Genomic DNA, 18,592 nt, shown 5'->3' with positions numbered 1-18,592 from the left:
GAATGTGCCCTAACTTCCCCAGATGGAAATGTAATTATTTCACTAAAGTCTCCTGTAAATGGTTGGAGCTTAAAGACTCTACAGTTGGCACTAGATGCTTGTGGGATGCTAATTTTTTCTCCTGTGAGCATGGAGAGAGGCAAGGTGTCTCCAGGGAGAGTGAAAACGTTCCTTAACTTCCCTAGATGGAAATGTAATTATTTCACTAAAGTGTCCTGTAAATGGTTGGAGCTTAAAGATGCTTGTGGGATGCTAATTTTTTCTCCCGTGAGCATGGAGAGAGGCAAGATGTCTCCAGGGGGAGTGAAAACGTTCCTTAACTTCCCTAAGATGGAAATGTAATTATTTCACTAAAGTCTCCTGTAAATGGTTGGAGCTTAAAGACTCTACAGTTGGCACTAGATGCTTGTGGGATGCTAATTTTTTCTCCTGTGAGCATGGAGAGAGGCAAGGTGTCTCCAGGGAGAGTGAAAACGTTCCTTAACTTCCCTAGATGGAAATGTAATTATTTCACTAAAGTGTCCTGTAAATGGTTGGAGCTTAAAGATGCTTGTGGGATGCTAATTTTTTCTCCCGTGAGCATGGAGAGAGGCAAGATGTCTCCAGGGGGAGTGAAAACGTTCCTTAACTTCCCTAAGATGGAAATGTAATTATTTCACTAAAGTCTCCTGTAAATGGTTGGAGCTTAAAGACTCTACAGTTGGCACTAGATGCTTGTGGGATGCTATTTTTTTCTCCTGTGAGCATGGAGAGAGGCAAGATGTCTCCAGGACTTGTAGATATCTCTATACACAGCCCCAGACCCGCTCCCCGAAGTCCCCCGAGAGAGAGAAGAAGGGAGTGGGGAGGGTCAGAGCTCCTCGGCCGGCTCGAGGATGACCTTCCCAAGGGAGTTGTTGGGCTCCGTCCAGGCCAGGGCGGCCACGCTGTGTCCCGCGAAGCCCACCGGGCTCTCCTTGGGGTTGGTGCTGTTGTCGAGAGCCGTGGCTCTGCTCTTGGGGATCCGCGAGAAGAAGGGGCTCTTCCGTTCCGGGGGGCCTTCCTGGGCGTATTCGGTCCAGTGCGGGGTCTTCTCGGTCTCGTGGTCTGCGGCCAGGCTCTTGTCCAGGGAAAAGGCCACCCTGGACGAGGCGTCATCGTGGAGGGATCTGGAGAAGACTGCCAGGGAACAGAGGGAACAGCAGTAAGGGTTTGGATGGGATGGATGGCCTTTGGGGGTCCCTCCCAGCTCTAGGATTCAATGATTCTATTTCCCCATGAACCTGCTAATGCCTATGAGCAGGGGTCCCCAAACTTTTTAAGCCGAGGGCCGGCCCACAATCCTTCAGACTGTGGAGGGGCCGGATTATCATTTGGAAAAAAATACAAACGAATTCCGATGCACACTGCACATGTCTTATTTGTAGTGCAAAAACAACAACAACAATGAAAAAACAATACAATATTTAAAAATAAAAACAATTGTAATAATAATATTATGATGCAATACAATGTAATAATAATTATAATTCACTATTATAATTGCATATTTATATTACATGCAATATTACTAATAATATTGTGATATAGTTGTATAATATAATATATTGTATGTATATATACTTGTAAACCGCCCTGAGTCCCCTTCGGGGTGAGAAAGAAGGGCGGGATATAAATGTCGCAAATAAATAAATACAGTAGAGTCTCACTTATCCAACACTCGCTTATCCAACGTTCTGGATTATCCAACGCATTTTTGTAGTCAATGTTTTCAATATATCGTGATATTTTGGTGCTAAATTCATAAATACAGTAATTACTACATAGCATTACTGCGTATTGAACTACTTTTTCTGCCAAATTTGTTGTCTAACATGATGTTTTGGTGCTTCATTTGTAAAATCATAACCCAATTTGATGTTTAATAGGCTTTTCCTTAATGCCTCCTTATTATCCAACATATTCGCTTATCCAACATTCTGCCGGCCTGTTTATGTTGGATAAGTGAGACTCTACTGTAATAAATAAATAACCAACATAAACCTATCAGGATTTCAATGGGAAGTGTGGGCCTGCTTCTGGCCAATGAGATAGTCAGGTTAATTAGGATTGTTGTTGTTGTTGTTGTTGTTGTTGTTGTGTGCCTTCAAGTCATTTCACACTTTGGGTGAGCCTAAGTCTAAAATTTATTTATTTATTATTTATTTATTTATTTACTGCATTTATTTACTACATTTGAATCACAGCCTTCTCACCCCAAAGGGGACTCAGAGTGGCTTACAGATTATTACATACAATATATTATATTATTAGCATAGCACAATATTAGCATTATATATTGCTATGTTGAACTATACCACTATACTGTAATATTATTAGTAATATTATATGTAAGGTAGAATATATAATCCATATTATTATATGGTATTATTATTAGTGTTATATTGTATTACATTGTAATATTATTATCAATATTCTATGTATATACAATATATTATATTATAAAACTGAGGGCGGGGGCCAGGTAAAGGACCCCGGAGGGCCGCATCCGGCCCCCGGGCCTTAGTTTGGGGACCCCTGCCTATGAGGCTGGACGGCCATCTGTCGGGAGGGAGCGGATGGTGTCTTGGCAGGAAGGGGTTATTATTATTATATATTTATATTACTATATTACGTACAATAATATAACACTGCATCTTATTATAGTATTAGTATGATAATAATGAACTACATCTTATATTAAAATATATTATTATTAATATTATGATAATAAGGTACTGCAACTTATTATTATTATACTATTAATATGATAATAAGGCACTGCCTCTTATTATATTATTATGATAATAAGGCACTGCATATTTTATTTTATGATGATGATGATGATGATGATAAGGCACTGCATCTTATCATTATTATTATTATTATTAGGCACCTTATCTTATTATATTAATATTACATTATAATAAGGCACTGCTTCTTATTATATTATTATTTTCTTATATTATTATGATCATAAGGCACTACATCTTATTATATTATAATTATTATATTATAATAATAAGCCACTGCATTTTATTAATATTATATTATATTATTATTATAAGCCACAGCATCTTATTATTATATTATGATATTATTATTATATTATGATAATAAGGCATTGCATCCTTTATATTATGATGATAATAAGGCACTGCATTTTATTTTTATTTTTATTATTATTATTATTATTATTATTATTATCCACTGCTTCTTATTATATTATGGTTTTCTTATTATATTATGATAATAAGGCACTACATCTTATTATATTGTAATAATAATTATTATCTTATTATATTATTATTTTCTAATATTATGATGATAAAAGGGCACTACATCTTATAATAATAATTATTATTATATTATGATAATAAGCTGCTGCATTTTATTATTATTATATTAGTATTATTATATTATATTATAATGATAATAAGCCACGGCATTTTATTATTATTATATTATATTATTCTTTTGATAAAAAACCACTGCATCTTCTTATTATATTCTGACAATAAGGCATTGCATCTTATTATGATGATATTACTATATTATGATGATAATAAGCCACTGCTTCTTATTATATTACAATTTTCTTATATTATGATGATAAAAGGGCACTACATCTTATTATAATAATTATTATTATATTATGATAATAAGCCACGGCATTTTATTATTATTATATTAGTATTATATTATATTATTATGATAATAAGCCATGGCATTTTATTATTATATTATATTATTATTGTGATAATAAGCCACTGCATCTTATTATTATATTGTGACAATAAGGCATTGCATCTTGTTATGATGATATTACTATATTATGATGATAATAAGGCACTGCATATTATTATTATAATGTTAGTATTATATTATTGTTATGATAATAAAGCACTGCATCTTATATTATTATTATATTATGATAATAAGGCATTGTATCATATTATGATGATATTACTATATTAGGATGATCATAAGGCACTGCATCTTTTATTATTATTATTGTTATTATTATTATTATTATTATTATTATTATTATTATTATTATTATTATGACACAGCAAACAGGATAGATATGCTGGATTTCATATCACAAAATCACAAGTCGAACACTTCCCAAGTGTCTAGGACTGTGTGATGTATTATTATTATTATTATTATTATTATTGTTGTTATTATTATTATTATTATTATTATTATTATTAATTATCTGTGCTCACCTCTGACAGGCATGAAGTCTCCGTCTCCTTGGGCGTGGGCTTCTTTGCGGTTGAAGGCGCTGAAGGAGGGGAAGACGATCAGGGCGAAGGAGAGGAGCAGCACCTACAACGTCAACAAAGGGATGTCAACAAAGGGATGTAAACAAAGGGTCACGGACAGACAGACGGACAGACGGCTTCGTCCAGACGTCCACTCACGGCAACGCAGGTGCTGGTCTGGGCGGCCTTGCTGCTGGACTGCATGACCAGGCCCTGGAGCTTCTTCAGCTGCTGGAGCAGGGACCTGATTTGGGGTAATCATAATACATAATCATCTATATATATATAAAAGAGTGATGGCATCATGGCAGCGGACAAAACAACAAAAGTAAACACCCCACAACCTCGAAAATTGACATCACAACCCCTCATCCATGCCTCCAGGTTGATACAACAAAAGGAAAAGAAAAATAAAGTCCTAATTAGAGGGAGAGGAATAATTGTTTTTATCCAGTTGCTGCCAGTTAGAGGGCTAAGCTCTGCTCACTTGGTCTTCTAGCAACCCACTCAGCCCAGGGGACCCTTGACCTTAACTACCACCAATTCCTCAATACTTTATTTCCCATACCACCATACTTCGCCACAGCAACGCGTGGCCGGGCACAGCTAGTATATTAATAAGGCATTGCATTTTATTATTATTATATTATAATAATAGGATGATAATACCCTGGGCGGGACTTACAGGTTCTGCTTCTCCAGGTGGACCACCTTCCGCTGCAGCTCCTGGTTCTGGGCCGTGCAGGCAGACATCCTGATGCAAGCAGAGATCCATTAAGACTCAGTCCCACTCCTCCACAAGTTTCTAGTCCTCATCGAGGACTCGGCCTTTCCCCCATTGGCCTCCCCGCCTGCCTGTCATTCTCTCCTCCCATTGCAGCCCTGAGTATTTCCACCCCGGGGGCCACCAAGTCCAACCTCCCTCCTACCACAGCCCGGGGCTGTGGCGCAGACGCGAGAGCAATGAGTCACTGACCAGGAGGTCACAAGTTCGAGGCCCGCTCGGAGCTATGTTTGTTTGTCTTTGTCCTGTGTTAAAAAGGCATTGAATGTTTGCCTATATGTGTAATGTGATCCGCCCTGAGTCCCCTTCGGGGTGAGAAAGAAGTGCAGAATATAAATGATGTAAATAAATGTAAATAAATAAATACCAGGCAGGAAAGGCACAGTCAAAGCCCTCCACACAGATGGCCATTTGGTCTCTGCATAATAATAATAATAACTGCAAAAGGCCACCCTGCTGGGATCTGGCGCATCATCCAAAAATACATCACACAGTCCTAGACACTCAGGAAGTGTTCAACTTGTGGTTTTGTGATACGAAATCAAGCAGGTCTATCTTGTTTGATGTGTCATACAATAATAATAATAATAATAATAATAATAATAATAATAATAATAATAGTGTCTGCTGTGGACTCATCTTGTTGTGTTTCAAATAATAATAATGATGATGATGGGATTCTAGAGGTGGATGGGACCCCTAGGGGACGTCCAGTCCAATCCCCTTCTACTATAAAGCACAATCAAAGCTTTCCCAAGAGAGGGCCATCCAGCCTCAGCCCAATTAGGCACTAAATCTATTATTATTATTATTATTATTATTATTAGGCACTTAATTTATCATTATATTATTTCTATGTTATTATTATTAGGCACTATATCTATTATAATAATATTGATAATATGACAAGAAGGCACTACATCTATTATATTATTATATATTATTATAATAAGGCACTACACCTATTATTATAATATTATATTATTATAATAAGGCACTACATCTATTATAGTATTATATACTATTATGATAATAAGGCACTACATCTATTATATTATTATATATTATATTGTTATGATAATTAGGCACTACATCTATTATTATATATTGTTATGATAAGGCACTACATCTATTATAATATATTATAATAATAAGGTACTACATCTATTATATTGATATATTATTATATTGTTATGATAAGAAGTCACTACATCTATTATTATCATATATTATTATAATAAGAAGGCAGTACATCTATTATTATAATATATTATTATAATAATGGCACTACATCTATTATGATATTATGATTTATTATATTGTTATGATAATAAGGCACTACGTCTATTATATTATTATTATATTATGATAAAGCACTACATCTATTATATTATGATATATTATATTGTTATGATAATAAGGCACTACGTCTGTTATATGATATATTATTATAATAAGGCACTACATCTATTATATATTATTGTTATGAGAATAAGGCACTACGTCTATTATTATATATTATATTGTTATGATAATAAGGCACTACATCTATTATATTATAATAAGGCACTACATCTGTTATGATATATTATTATAATGTTATGATAATAAGGCACTATGTCTATTATATTATTATATTATGATAATAAGGCACTACATCTATTATAATATATTATGATAATAAGGCACTACATCTATTACTATTATATTATGATTATGTTATTATGATAAGGCCCTAAATCTATTATTATTATTATATATTATTGTTATGATAATAAGGCACTACATCTATTGTATTATTATTATTTTATGATGGCACTACATCTATTATATTATATTATGATAATAAGGCACTACATCTATTATATTATAATTATATTATAATAAGGCACTACATCTATTATATATTATTGTTATGAGAATGAGGCACTACGTCTATTATTATATATTATATTGCTATGATAATAAGGCACTATGTCTATTATATTATTATTATATTATGATGATAAGGCACTACATCTATTACTATTACATTATATTATGGTTATTATGTTATGATGATAATAAGGCACATCTATTATTATTATTATTATTATTATTATTATTATGATAATGATAATAAGGCACTACATCTATTATATATTATTGTTATGAGAATGAGGCACTACGTCTATTATTACATATTATATTGTTATAATAATAAGGCACTATGTCTATTATATTATTATTATATTATGATGATAAGGCACTACATCTATTACTATTACATTATATTATGGTTATTATGTTATGATGATAATAAGGCACATCTATTATTATTATTATTATTATTATTATGATAATGATAATAAGACACTACATCTATTATATATTATTGTTATGAGAATGAGGCACTACGTCTATTATTATATATTATATTGTTATGGTAATAAGGCACTATGTCTATTATATTTTTATTATATTATGATAAGGCACTACATCCATTATATTATTATATATTATTGTTATGATAATAAGGCACTACATCTATTGTATTATTATTATTTTATGATGGCACTACATCTATTATATTATGATAATAAGGCACTACATCTATTATATTATAATTATATTATAATAAGGCACTACATCTATTATATATTATTGTTATGAGAATGAGGCACTACGTCTATTATTATATATTATATTGTTATAATAATAAAGCACTATGTCTATTATATTATTATTATATTATGATGATAAGGCACTACATCTATTACTATTACATTATATTATGGTTATTATGTTATGATGATAATAAGGCACATCTATTATTATTATTATTATTATTATTATTATGATAATGATAATAAGGCACTACATCTATTATATATTATTGTTATGAGAATGAGGCACTACGTCTATTATTACATATTATATTGTTATAATAATAAGGCACTATGTCTATTATATTATTATTATATTATGATGATAAGGCACTACATCTATTACTATTACATTATATTATGGTTATTATGTTATGATGATAATAAGGCACATCTATTATTATTATTATTATTATTATGATAATGATAATAAGGCACTACATCTATTATATATTATTGTTATGAGAATGAGGCACTACGTCTATTATTATATATTATATTGTTATGGTAATAAGGCACTATGTCTATTATATTTTTATTATATTATGATAAGGCACTACATCCATTATATTATTATATATTATTGTTATGATAATAAGGCACTACATCTATTGTATTATTATTATTTTATGATGGCACTACATCTATTATATTATGATAATAAGGCACTACATTTTTATATTATAATTATATTATAATAAGGCACTACATCTATTATATATTATTGTTATGAGAATGAGGCACTACGTCTATTATTATATATTATATTGCTATGATAATAAGGCACTATGTCTATTATATTATTATTATATTATGATGATAAGGCACTACATCTATTACTATTACATTATATTATGGTTATTATGTTATGATGATAATAAGGCACATCTATTATTATTATTATTATTATTATTATTATTATTATTATTATGATAATGATAATAAGGCACTACATCTATTATATATTATTGTTATGAGAATGAGGCACTACGTCTATTATTACATATTATATTGTTATAATAATAAGGCACTATGTCTATTATATTATTATTATATTATGATGATAAGGCACTACATCTATTACTATTACATTATATTATGGTTATTATGTTATGATGATAATAAGGCACATCTATTATTATTATTATTATTATTATGATAATGATAATAAGGCACTACATCTATTATATATTATTGTTATGAGAATGAGGCACTACGTCTATTATTATATATTATATTGTTATAATAATAAGGCACTATGTCTATTATATTATTATTATATTATGATGATAAGGCACTACATCTATTACTATTACATTATATTATGGTTATTATGTTATGATGATAATAAGGCACATCTATTATTATTATTATGATTATTATGATAATGATAATAAGGCACTACATCTATTATATATTATTGTTATGAGAATGAGGCACTACGTCTATTATTATATATTATATTGCTATGATAATAAGGCACTATGTCTATTATATTATTATTATATTATGATGATAAGGCACTACATCTATTATATATTATTGTTATGAGAATGAGGCACTACGTCTATTATTATATATTATATTGTTATAATAATAAGGCACTATGTCTATTATATTATTATTATATTATGATGATAAGGCACTACATCTATTACTATTACATTATATTATGGTTATTATGTTATGATGATAATAAGGCACATCTATTATTATTATTATGATTATTATGATAATAAGGCACTAAATCTATTACTATTGTTCTTACCGGCTCTCCAGCCCGTCGATGTACTCCTTCTTCTTCTTGCGGCTCTCCTGGGCGGACTGCTTGTTGCGGATCTTCCTCCGGATCTTCTTCAGGATCCGCTCTTCGTACTAGCGCCACAAGGGAGCAACCACCAACCCACCGGTCAGGACCCCGTCTCGGTGGGCTCGGCCTTCCCAGGACGGAGCCCCGGGGCGGGGCAGGGGAGCCGTGTTTACCTTGGTGAGGGGCAGCTGGGAGGGCAGGGCCAGACCCTCCTTGGCCAGCAGCTTCCGCTCGTCCTCGGTCAGCACCAGCTCCTGGGGCAGCCCACTGCCACTTGGCCTCCCCACCGACGCACCCACAGCCTGCCGGGGAACAACACAGCCGGAAGGAGAGGCAGGTCATACATAACAATATAATAATCTTCTATATATATAAAAGAGTGATGGCATCAGGGCAGCAGACAAAAGTATAATAGTGTATTATTATTATTTATAATATACAAGTTTAATAGTGTATTATTATACTACATAATATAGGAAGAGAAGGGAAAGGAAAAGGTTGGGAAGGAAAGGGGACCCAGAGCAGCTTCTTACATGCAATATCATTAGTAATATTACATGTACGATATACTACACAAGTATAATAGTGTATTATTATTATTTATAATATACAAGTTTAATAGTGTATTATTATACTACATAATATAGTATTATTATGTGTATTATTATACTACATAATATAGGAAGAGAAGGGAAAGGAAAAGGTCGGGAAGGAAAGGGGACCCAGAGCAGCTTCTTACATGCAATATCTTTAGTAATATTACATGTACTATATACTACACAAGTATAATAGTGTATTATTATTATTTATAATATACAAGTTTAATAGTGTATTATTATACTACATAATATGCAAGTATAATATTGTATTATTATTATACTATATAATACACAATAGTGTATTATTATTATACCATAAAATATACAATAGTGCATTAGTATTATCTATATATATAAAAGAGTGATGGCATCAGGGCAGCGGACAAAACAACAAAACTACAGGCCCCCCAACCTCGAAATTTGACAACACAACCCATCATCCACGCCTCTAGGTTGATACAACAAAAAGAAAGGAAAAATAAAGTCCTAATTAGAGGGAGAGGAATAATTGTTTTTATCCAATTGCTGCCAGTTAGAAGTCTAAGCTCCGCCCACTTGGTCTCCTATAGGGCGGGATATAAATACTGTAAATTAGTAATAAATGGGCACACAAGGCCTTTTCCGTGACCCGGGTGGCCCGTTTCTCCCGCAGGTCCTGCGAGGGCTGGCCTACCTGCGAGAGAAGCACCAGATCATGCACAGAGGTGAGGACCCCCACCGGGGACGATATGGAGCCCACGTTTTGGGTGATAAATATGGCACTAACTCTAGTGTTGCTTTGACCACGTCTCCTCTCTCTTGTATTCTCCCCCCCCCCCCCCCCCCGGTACTGTGGATTTGCAGACGTGAAGCCTTCGAACATCCTGGTGAATTCTCGGGGGGAGATCAAGCTCTGCGACTTCGGGGTCAGCGGCCAGCTCATCGACTCCATGGCCAACTCCTTCGTGGGCACACGCTCCTATATGTCCGTGAGTGCCCACTGAGTTTTTAAAATTATGTCATTATAATTATAACTTCAGAATCTGTTGTTATTATTATTATATTATTTATATCATTATTATTAAGCTATTATTATCATTATTATTATTATTATTATTATTATTATTATCCTTTTATATATATAGAAGATAATAATAATATAATAAAATAATAGATTTAGTGCCTTATGATCATAATAATATAATAATGATATAATAATAGATTTAGTGCCTTATTATGTATAGTAATAATATAATAATAGATTTTGTGCTTTATTATCATCATATTATAATATAAAATAATAATAGATTTTGTGCCTTATATAATATAATAATAATAAAAAAATATAATAATAATAAAATTTTAATAATAGATTGTGCCTTATTATAATAATAATATAATAATATATTATAATAATTAGTAATAATAATAATAATAATACAATTGTAATATTATAATAATAGATTTAGTGCCTTATTATCATAATATAATAAAATATAATATAAATACAATAATAGATTTAGTGACATTATCATCTATATATATAAAAGAGTGATGGCATCAGGGCAGCGGACAAAACAACAAAAGTAAACACCCCACAACCTCGAAAATTGACATCACAACCCCTCATCCATGCCTCTAGGTTGATACAACAAAAAGAAAAGAAAAATAAATTCCTAATTAGAGGGAGAGGAATAATTGTTTTTATCCAATTGCTGCCAGTTAGAAGGCTAAGCTCCGCCCACTTGGTCTCCTAGCAACCCACTCAGCCCAGTGTTAATAAAATAATGATAAAAAAATAAATACAAATAATACAATAAAAATTATAAAAAACACTAAAATAATTAATACAATAAAATACTATTAAAATGACTAAAAATAATACAACAAAATAATAAAATATAATAAATAAAAAAGATAAGTGACAATAAAATTAATTTAAAAAAATACAAATAACGTCAAATAAAAATTCCACAAGTTTTAACCGATACCACCACCACTTTGCCACAGCAACGCGTGGCCGGGCACAGCTAGTAATAATAATATAATATTATAATTAATGCCTTATATAATATAATAATAATAATATAATAAAATAATAGATTTAGTGCCTTATGATCATAATAATATAATAATAGATTTTGTGCTTTATTATCATCATATTATAATATAATATAATATAATAATAGACTTGTGCCTTATTATCATAATATAATAATAATAATAATAATAATAATAATAATATAATAATAAATACAACACTGACCATGTCGCAGTTGGAGTTGGAGAGGAGGAGGTCCTTGATGGTCAAGGTGCAGGACGGCGAATCCAAGACGGACGTGGCCAGGTCGGGCCTTTCCTCCGGGTAAAACCCTGCGTCCCACAGGCCTGAGAAATAATAATAATAATAATAATAATAATAATAGAACTCATCAGTAATAAGGATAAATAATATATAGTAATAAATAATTAAATATAATATAAAATTTAGTAATACTGTAATAATAATGATAAATCCTGTTAAATCCAATATAATATATAGTAATAAATAATGATAAATACTATTAAATATAAAATAAAATATAGTAATAATAATAATGATAAATACTTTTAAATATAATATATAGTAATAAATAATGATGATAAATACTATTAAATATAATATAGAATATAATAATAAATATAAATACTATTGAATATAATATAAAATATGGTAATAATAATAATAATGATAAATACTATTAAATCTAAAATATAGTAATAATAATAATGATAAATACTTTTAAATATAATATATAGTAATAAATAATGATGATAAATACTATTAAATATAATATAGAATATAATAATAAATATAAATACTATTGAATATAATATAAAATATGGTAATAATATTAATGATAAATACTATTAAATCTAAAATATAGTAATAATAATTATGATAGCTATTAAATATAAAACCCTGCGTCCCACAGGCCTGAGAAATAATAATAATAATAGAACTCATCAATAATAAGGATAAATAATATATAGTAATAAATAATTAAATATAATATAAAATTTAGTAATACTGTAATAATAATGATAAATCCTGTTAAATCCAATATAATATATAGTAATAAATAATGATAAATACTATTAAATATAAAATAAAATATAGTAATAATAATAATGATAAATACTTTTAAATATATAGTAATAAATAATGATAAATACTATTAAATATAAAATAAAATATGGTAATAATAATAATGATAAATACTTATAAATATAATATATAGTAATAAATAAAGATAAATACTATTAAATATAATATAGAATATAATAATAAATATAAATACTATTGAATATAATATAAAATATAGTAATAATAATAATGATAAATACTTTTAAATATAATATATAGTAATAAATAATGATAAATACTATTAAATGTAATATAAAATATAGTAATAAATAATTATGATAAATACTATTAAATATAATATAAAATATAGTAATAATGAATAATTATGATAAATAATTAAATATAATATAAAATAGAGTAATAATAATAAATAATTATGATAAATGCTATTTAATATAAAATATAGTAATAATAATAATGATAAATACTTTTAAATATAATGTATAGTAATAAATGATGATAAACTATTAAATCTAATATAAAATATAGTAATAATGAATAATTATGATAAATAATTAAATATAATATAAAATATGGTAATAATAATAAATAAGTATGATGAATGCTATTAAATATAATCTATATATATAAAAGAGTGATGGCATCACGGCAACCCACAAAACAACAAAACTACAGGCCCCCCAACCTCGAAATTTGACAACACAACCCATCATCCACGCCTCTAGGTTGATACAACAAAAAGAAAAGAAAAATAAAGTCCTAATTAGAGAGAGGGGAATAATTGCTTTTATCCAATTGCTGCCAGTTTGAAGGCTAAGCTCCACCCACTTGGTCTCCTAGCAACCCAATAAAAAATAATAAAAAACACTAAAAAATTAATACAATAAAATACTATAATCACAGAAAATAACTAAAAATAATACAAGAAAATAATAAAATATAATAAATAAAAAGATAACTTACAATAAAATTAATAAAAAATGCACAACAATTTTTAACCAATACCACCACCATTTTGCCACAGCGTGGCCGGGCACAGCTAGTATAGAATATAATAATAAATGTAAATACTATAAAATATAATATAATATATAATAATAAATGTAAATACTATTAAATATAATATAACATATAGTAATAAGAATACTAGTAAATTGGAGGTGTATGGTATGTATTTGTAATGGAGCGGACACTCACTGAGCTCGATGGACACCTCGGAGGGGGGGCCGGTGAGGGGCCGGAAAGGGTGTCCGTGGTCGGGATCGTGGTTTCCGCGGGGGACGCAGTGGGGGGGGCTGTGGCCGTGGTCGGAGGGGGGGTCCTCGGAGGTGCCGCTGTCGCTGGCCGAGGGGGACCACCCGGGGGAGTCCAGCAGCGAGGCCAGGAAGTCGGCCTCCCCCTCCGAGGTCTCCGGCCAGGGGGTCCCGGGGGGGCAGCCCATCTCCACGCTGCGCAGGACCCCCTCCGCCCGGTCAAAGAGCAGGTCCAGCAGCTCCGTCCCCTCCATGGAGCCCACGGCTGACGGAAACAGAGAGAGAGAGACGCCTCAAGATTAATTATTATTATTATTATTATTATTATTATTATGACACAGCAAACAAGATAGATATGTTGGATTTCGTATCACAAAATCACAAGTCAAACACTTCCCAAGTATTATTATTATTATTATTATTATTATTATTATGACACAGCAAACAAGATAGATATGCTGGATTTCGTATCACAAAATCACAAGTCAAACACTTCCCAAGTATTATTATTATTATTATTATTATTATTATTATTATGACACAGCAAAAAAAAATTATTATTATGACACAGGATTAAGGAAAAGCCTATTAAATATCAAATTAGGTTATGATTTTACAAATTAAGCACCAAAACATCATGTTAGACAACACATTTGGCAGAAAAAGTAGTTCAGTACACAGTAATGCTATATAGTAATTACTGTATTTATGAATTTAGCACCAAAATATCATGATATATTGAAAACATTGACTACAAAAATGCGTTGGATAATCCAGAACGTTGGATAAGCGAGTGTTGGATAAGTTAGACTCTACTGTAGTAATAATATTTCTTAAACTCCTCTCCTATCCACACAATATAGATATACATATGATAATAATAATTGTATTTTTTATTTTATTGTATTTCTTACCCACCTCTACTGTTGTATTTTTTTATTTTATTGTATTTCTTACCCACCTCTCCTGTATATATATATGTGTGTGTGTGTGTGTATATATATATATATATGTAATACAATGTAATAATATTTATAAATCACTATTATAATTGTATATTTATCTTACATGCAATATTACTAATAATATTGCGATATAGTTGTATAATATAATATATTGTATGTATCTATACTTGTAAACCGCCCTGAGTCCCCTTCGGGGTGAGAAAGAAGGGCGGGATATAAATGTCGCAAATAAATAAATATATATACACACACACACACACACACACACTAAAAAATTTATACAATAAAATACTATAACAAAATAACTAAAAATAATACAACAAAATAATAAAATATAATAAATACAAAAGATAAGTTACAATAAAATTAATTAAAAAAATACAAATAATGTCAAATAAAAATTCCACCACTTTTAACCAATACCACCACCACTTTGCCACAGCAACGCGTGGCCGGGCACAGCTAGTACTATATAATATACAATAGTGTATTATTATTATTATTCTACTATGAAATATACAAGTATAATAATGTATTATTATTCTACTCTTTTATATATATAGAGTAGCTGTGCCCGGCCGCGCGTTGCTGTGTCTGAGTCTGGTGGTGTTGTTCAGTCTACATTAGGTTGTATTTATGCTGTGACTTCCAACCTTCTTTATACTCACATTAGTCGTAGTATTTGAAGTCTGTTACTTTTTTCAATTTTTGTGTTGATTGATAATTGCTTGAGATCCCTGTTGTCTTTGGTTTGTTGTTAGTTGTAATGTCTGATTCTGCTGAGTGCGGTTTATATTTTTATTGTGGTACAATAGTCTTTTTTTGTTTTGCCTGTGTAGGTGTTTATTGTTGTTGTTGTTGTTGTGGTCATGAAGGTTGGATAAGTTAGATGCTACTGTATTGTTTTTTGGAGGCCCAGTGTAGCACTGACTGGCCTCTCAGCCTCAGTGCCTGGCTGTTTCTTGCCTGTGATGGTGTTGATTCTTATTGCTGTTGTTTTTGTCATTGTTATTATTGTAATTGTTTTTTTGGAGGCCAAGTGTGAATGTAGGGATTGGGGAGGTGGATGAGTTGTGTTGTCAAATTTTGTATTTGTTATAGTCACAATGCGTTGTTGTAAGTTTTGTGGGTCCAGATTGTGGTTTTGTGGCGTGGTTGTGTTGTTACAACCGGGAGAAAAGGCTTTTGTGTTGTGTTGCCAAGTTTTGTATTTCTGGGGCATTTAGTTGTGTTGTTATAGTCACGATGCGTTGTTGTAAGTTTTGTGGGTCCAGTGTGGTTTTATGGTGTGGTTGTGTTGTTACAACTGGGAGGCAAGGCTTTTGTGTTGTGTTGCCAAGTTTTGTATTTCTGGGGCGTTTAGTTGTGTTGTTATCGCATGATGCGTTGTTGTGAGTGTTGTGGGTCTGGATTGTGGTTTTGTGGTGTGGTTGTGTTGTTACAACTGAGAGGCAAGGCTTTTGTGTTGTGTTGCGAAGTTTTGTATTTCTGGGTCGTTTAGTTGTGTTGTTATAGTTACGATGCGTTGTTGTGAGTTTTGTGGGTCTGGATTGTGGTTTTGTGGTGTGGTTGTGTTGTTGTAACCTGGAGGCAAGCCTTTTGCATTGTGTTGCCAAATTTCGTATTTCTGGGATGTTTGGTTTTGTTGTTATAGTCACTGCGCAAACAACTTTATCATTTTATATATATAGATTATTATTATTCTTTTTCCCATCAGCGTAACGAGAAGAGAGGTCCCATCAGCACCCGCAAGATACTCACATTGAGGGTCTCCTTCCGCACCGTGAGTGTCCGTCCCCTTGTTGTGTTGTGTTGTCTGTCTGTCTGTCTGTCTGTCTGTCTGCGGTGGGTCCTTCTCTCCTTCTGCTCGGGCCAAAGCCTCTTTCGATGTGGCAGCGGTCAAAGTCCGAACCAAGGGAGGGGAGAAAGCAAGGAACAAGCCAGGAACACCAAGCCCGGCCCCCTTGCCCCCCACCCACCCAGGCCAATGGGTCACAAGCCCTTATCTCCCTCCCAAAGCGGGGCAAAGTCCCCTCCCTCCCTCCCTCCCTTCCTTCCTTCGGGGCAAACTTTGGCCCACTTTCCCAGAAGCCTCTCCCCTCCTTTTTTCCTGGGAAAAACAACAACAATCATAGGGCAATATCCCATCGTAATGGCATGTTATATAGTGGTGATATTATTATTATTATTATTATTATTATTATTATTTTATAATATTATATTTTTACTAGCTGTGCCCGGCCACGCGTTGCTGTGGCAAAGTGGTGGTGGTATCGGTTAAAACTTGTTGTGGAATTTTTATTTGACGTTATTTGGTTTTTTTTTTAAATTAATTTTATTGTCACTTATCTTTTTTATTTATTATATTTTATTATTTTGTTGTATTATTTTTAGTCATTTTTATAGTATTTTATTGTATTAATTATTTTAGTGTTTTTCATATTTTTTTATTGTATTATTTGTATTTATTTTTTATCATTATTTTATTAACACTGGGCTGAGTGGGTTGCTAGGAGACCAAGTGGGCGGAGCTTAGCCTTCTAACTGGCAGCAATTGGATAAAAACAATTATTCCTCTCCCTCTAATTAGGACTTCATTTTTCTTTTCTTTTTGTTGTATCAACCTAGAGGCATGGATGAGGGGTTGTGATGTCAATTTTCGAGGTTGTGGGGTGTTTACTTTTGTTGTTTTGTCCGCTGCCGTGATGCCATCACTCTTTTATATATATAGATGTATTATTTTATTCTATTTGCAGGCGATGCCCGGGTTAATGCGCATTAGAACGTGTCGCCGTGCGGACTCCAGCCTGGCCACGCCTGGGTCACGAGCCCCACCTTGAACTCTGGATCCAGAGCTTTATTTCGCCCAGGCTGAGATAGATCCGTTGCCAGAACAAATATCCTGGAGACAAGACTGGGCACTGATTACGTTATCATTGGCATATTGGACTTTGAGAAGCTGTGCCTGTGACCTCGGCTTTGGATTTCAGAAAGAGGCGGGCACAGCCAATCAGGAGCCACAGAGGAGAGGAGGAGGCGGGGACTACACTGAAACAGTGGGTGGGGCTTGTTTGAGAATGACAGCCTCCGTTGAGATGGTCCAGCCAATGGTAGCGCTCT

General features: G+C 31.9%; 1 protein-coding gene across 1 annotated transcript in view; it reads right to left on the bottom strand.

The window, feature by feature from the left end:
• Positions 1–17,400, bottom strand: part of creb3l3 (cAMP responsive element binding protein 3 like 3) — an 18,626-nt gene extending 1,226 nt beyond the window's left edge. The window contains exons 1-9 of the mRNA XM_062960235.1: positions 17,234–17,400; positions 14,452–14,772; positions 12,373–12,494; positions 9,702–9,830; positions 9,487–9,593; positions 4,975–5,043; positions 4,449–4,533; positions 4,251–4,353; positions 1–1,158 (exon numbers count right to left, since the gene is read on the bottom strand). The exon at positions 1–1,158 is cut by the window's left edge and continues 1,226 nt beyond it. Of these exons, the coding sequence (XP_062816305.1) occupies positions 851–1,158; positions 4,251–4,353; positions 4,449–4,533; positions 4,975–5,043; positions 9,487–9,593; positions 9,702–9,830; positions 12,373–12,494; positions 14,452–14,761 (1,233 nt within the window). The 5' untranslated portion in view covers positions 14,762–14,772; positions 17,234–17,400 and the 3' untranslated portion in view covers positions 1–850. The remainder of the gene's footprint in view (positions 1,159–4,250; positions 4,354–4,448; positions 4,534–4,974; positions 5,044–9,486; positions 9,594–9,701; positions 9,831–12,372; positions 12,495–14,451; positions 14,773–17,233) is intronic.
• Positions 17,401–18,592: the final 1,192 nt, after the last annotated feature.

The sequence above is a fragment of the Anolis carolinensis genome, unplaced genomic scaffold, assembly GCF_035594765.1.
Source record: "Anolis carolinensis isolate JA03-04 unplaced genomic scaffold, rAnoCar3.1.pri scaffold_7, whole genome shotgun sequence".
Taxonomy (NCBI): domain Eukaryota; kingdom Metazoa; phylum Chordata; class Lepidosauria; order Squamata; family Dactyloidae; genus Anolis; species Anolis carolinensis.
The sequence above is the reverse complement of the archived record's forward strand: the minus strand, read 5'-3'. Positions and strand labels throughout refer to the sequence as shown.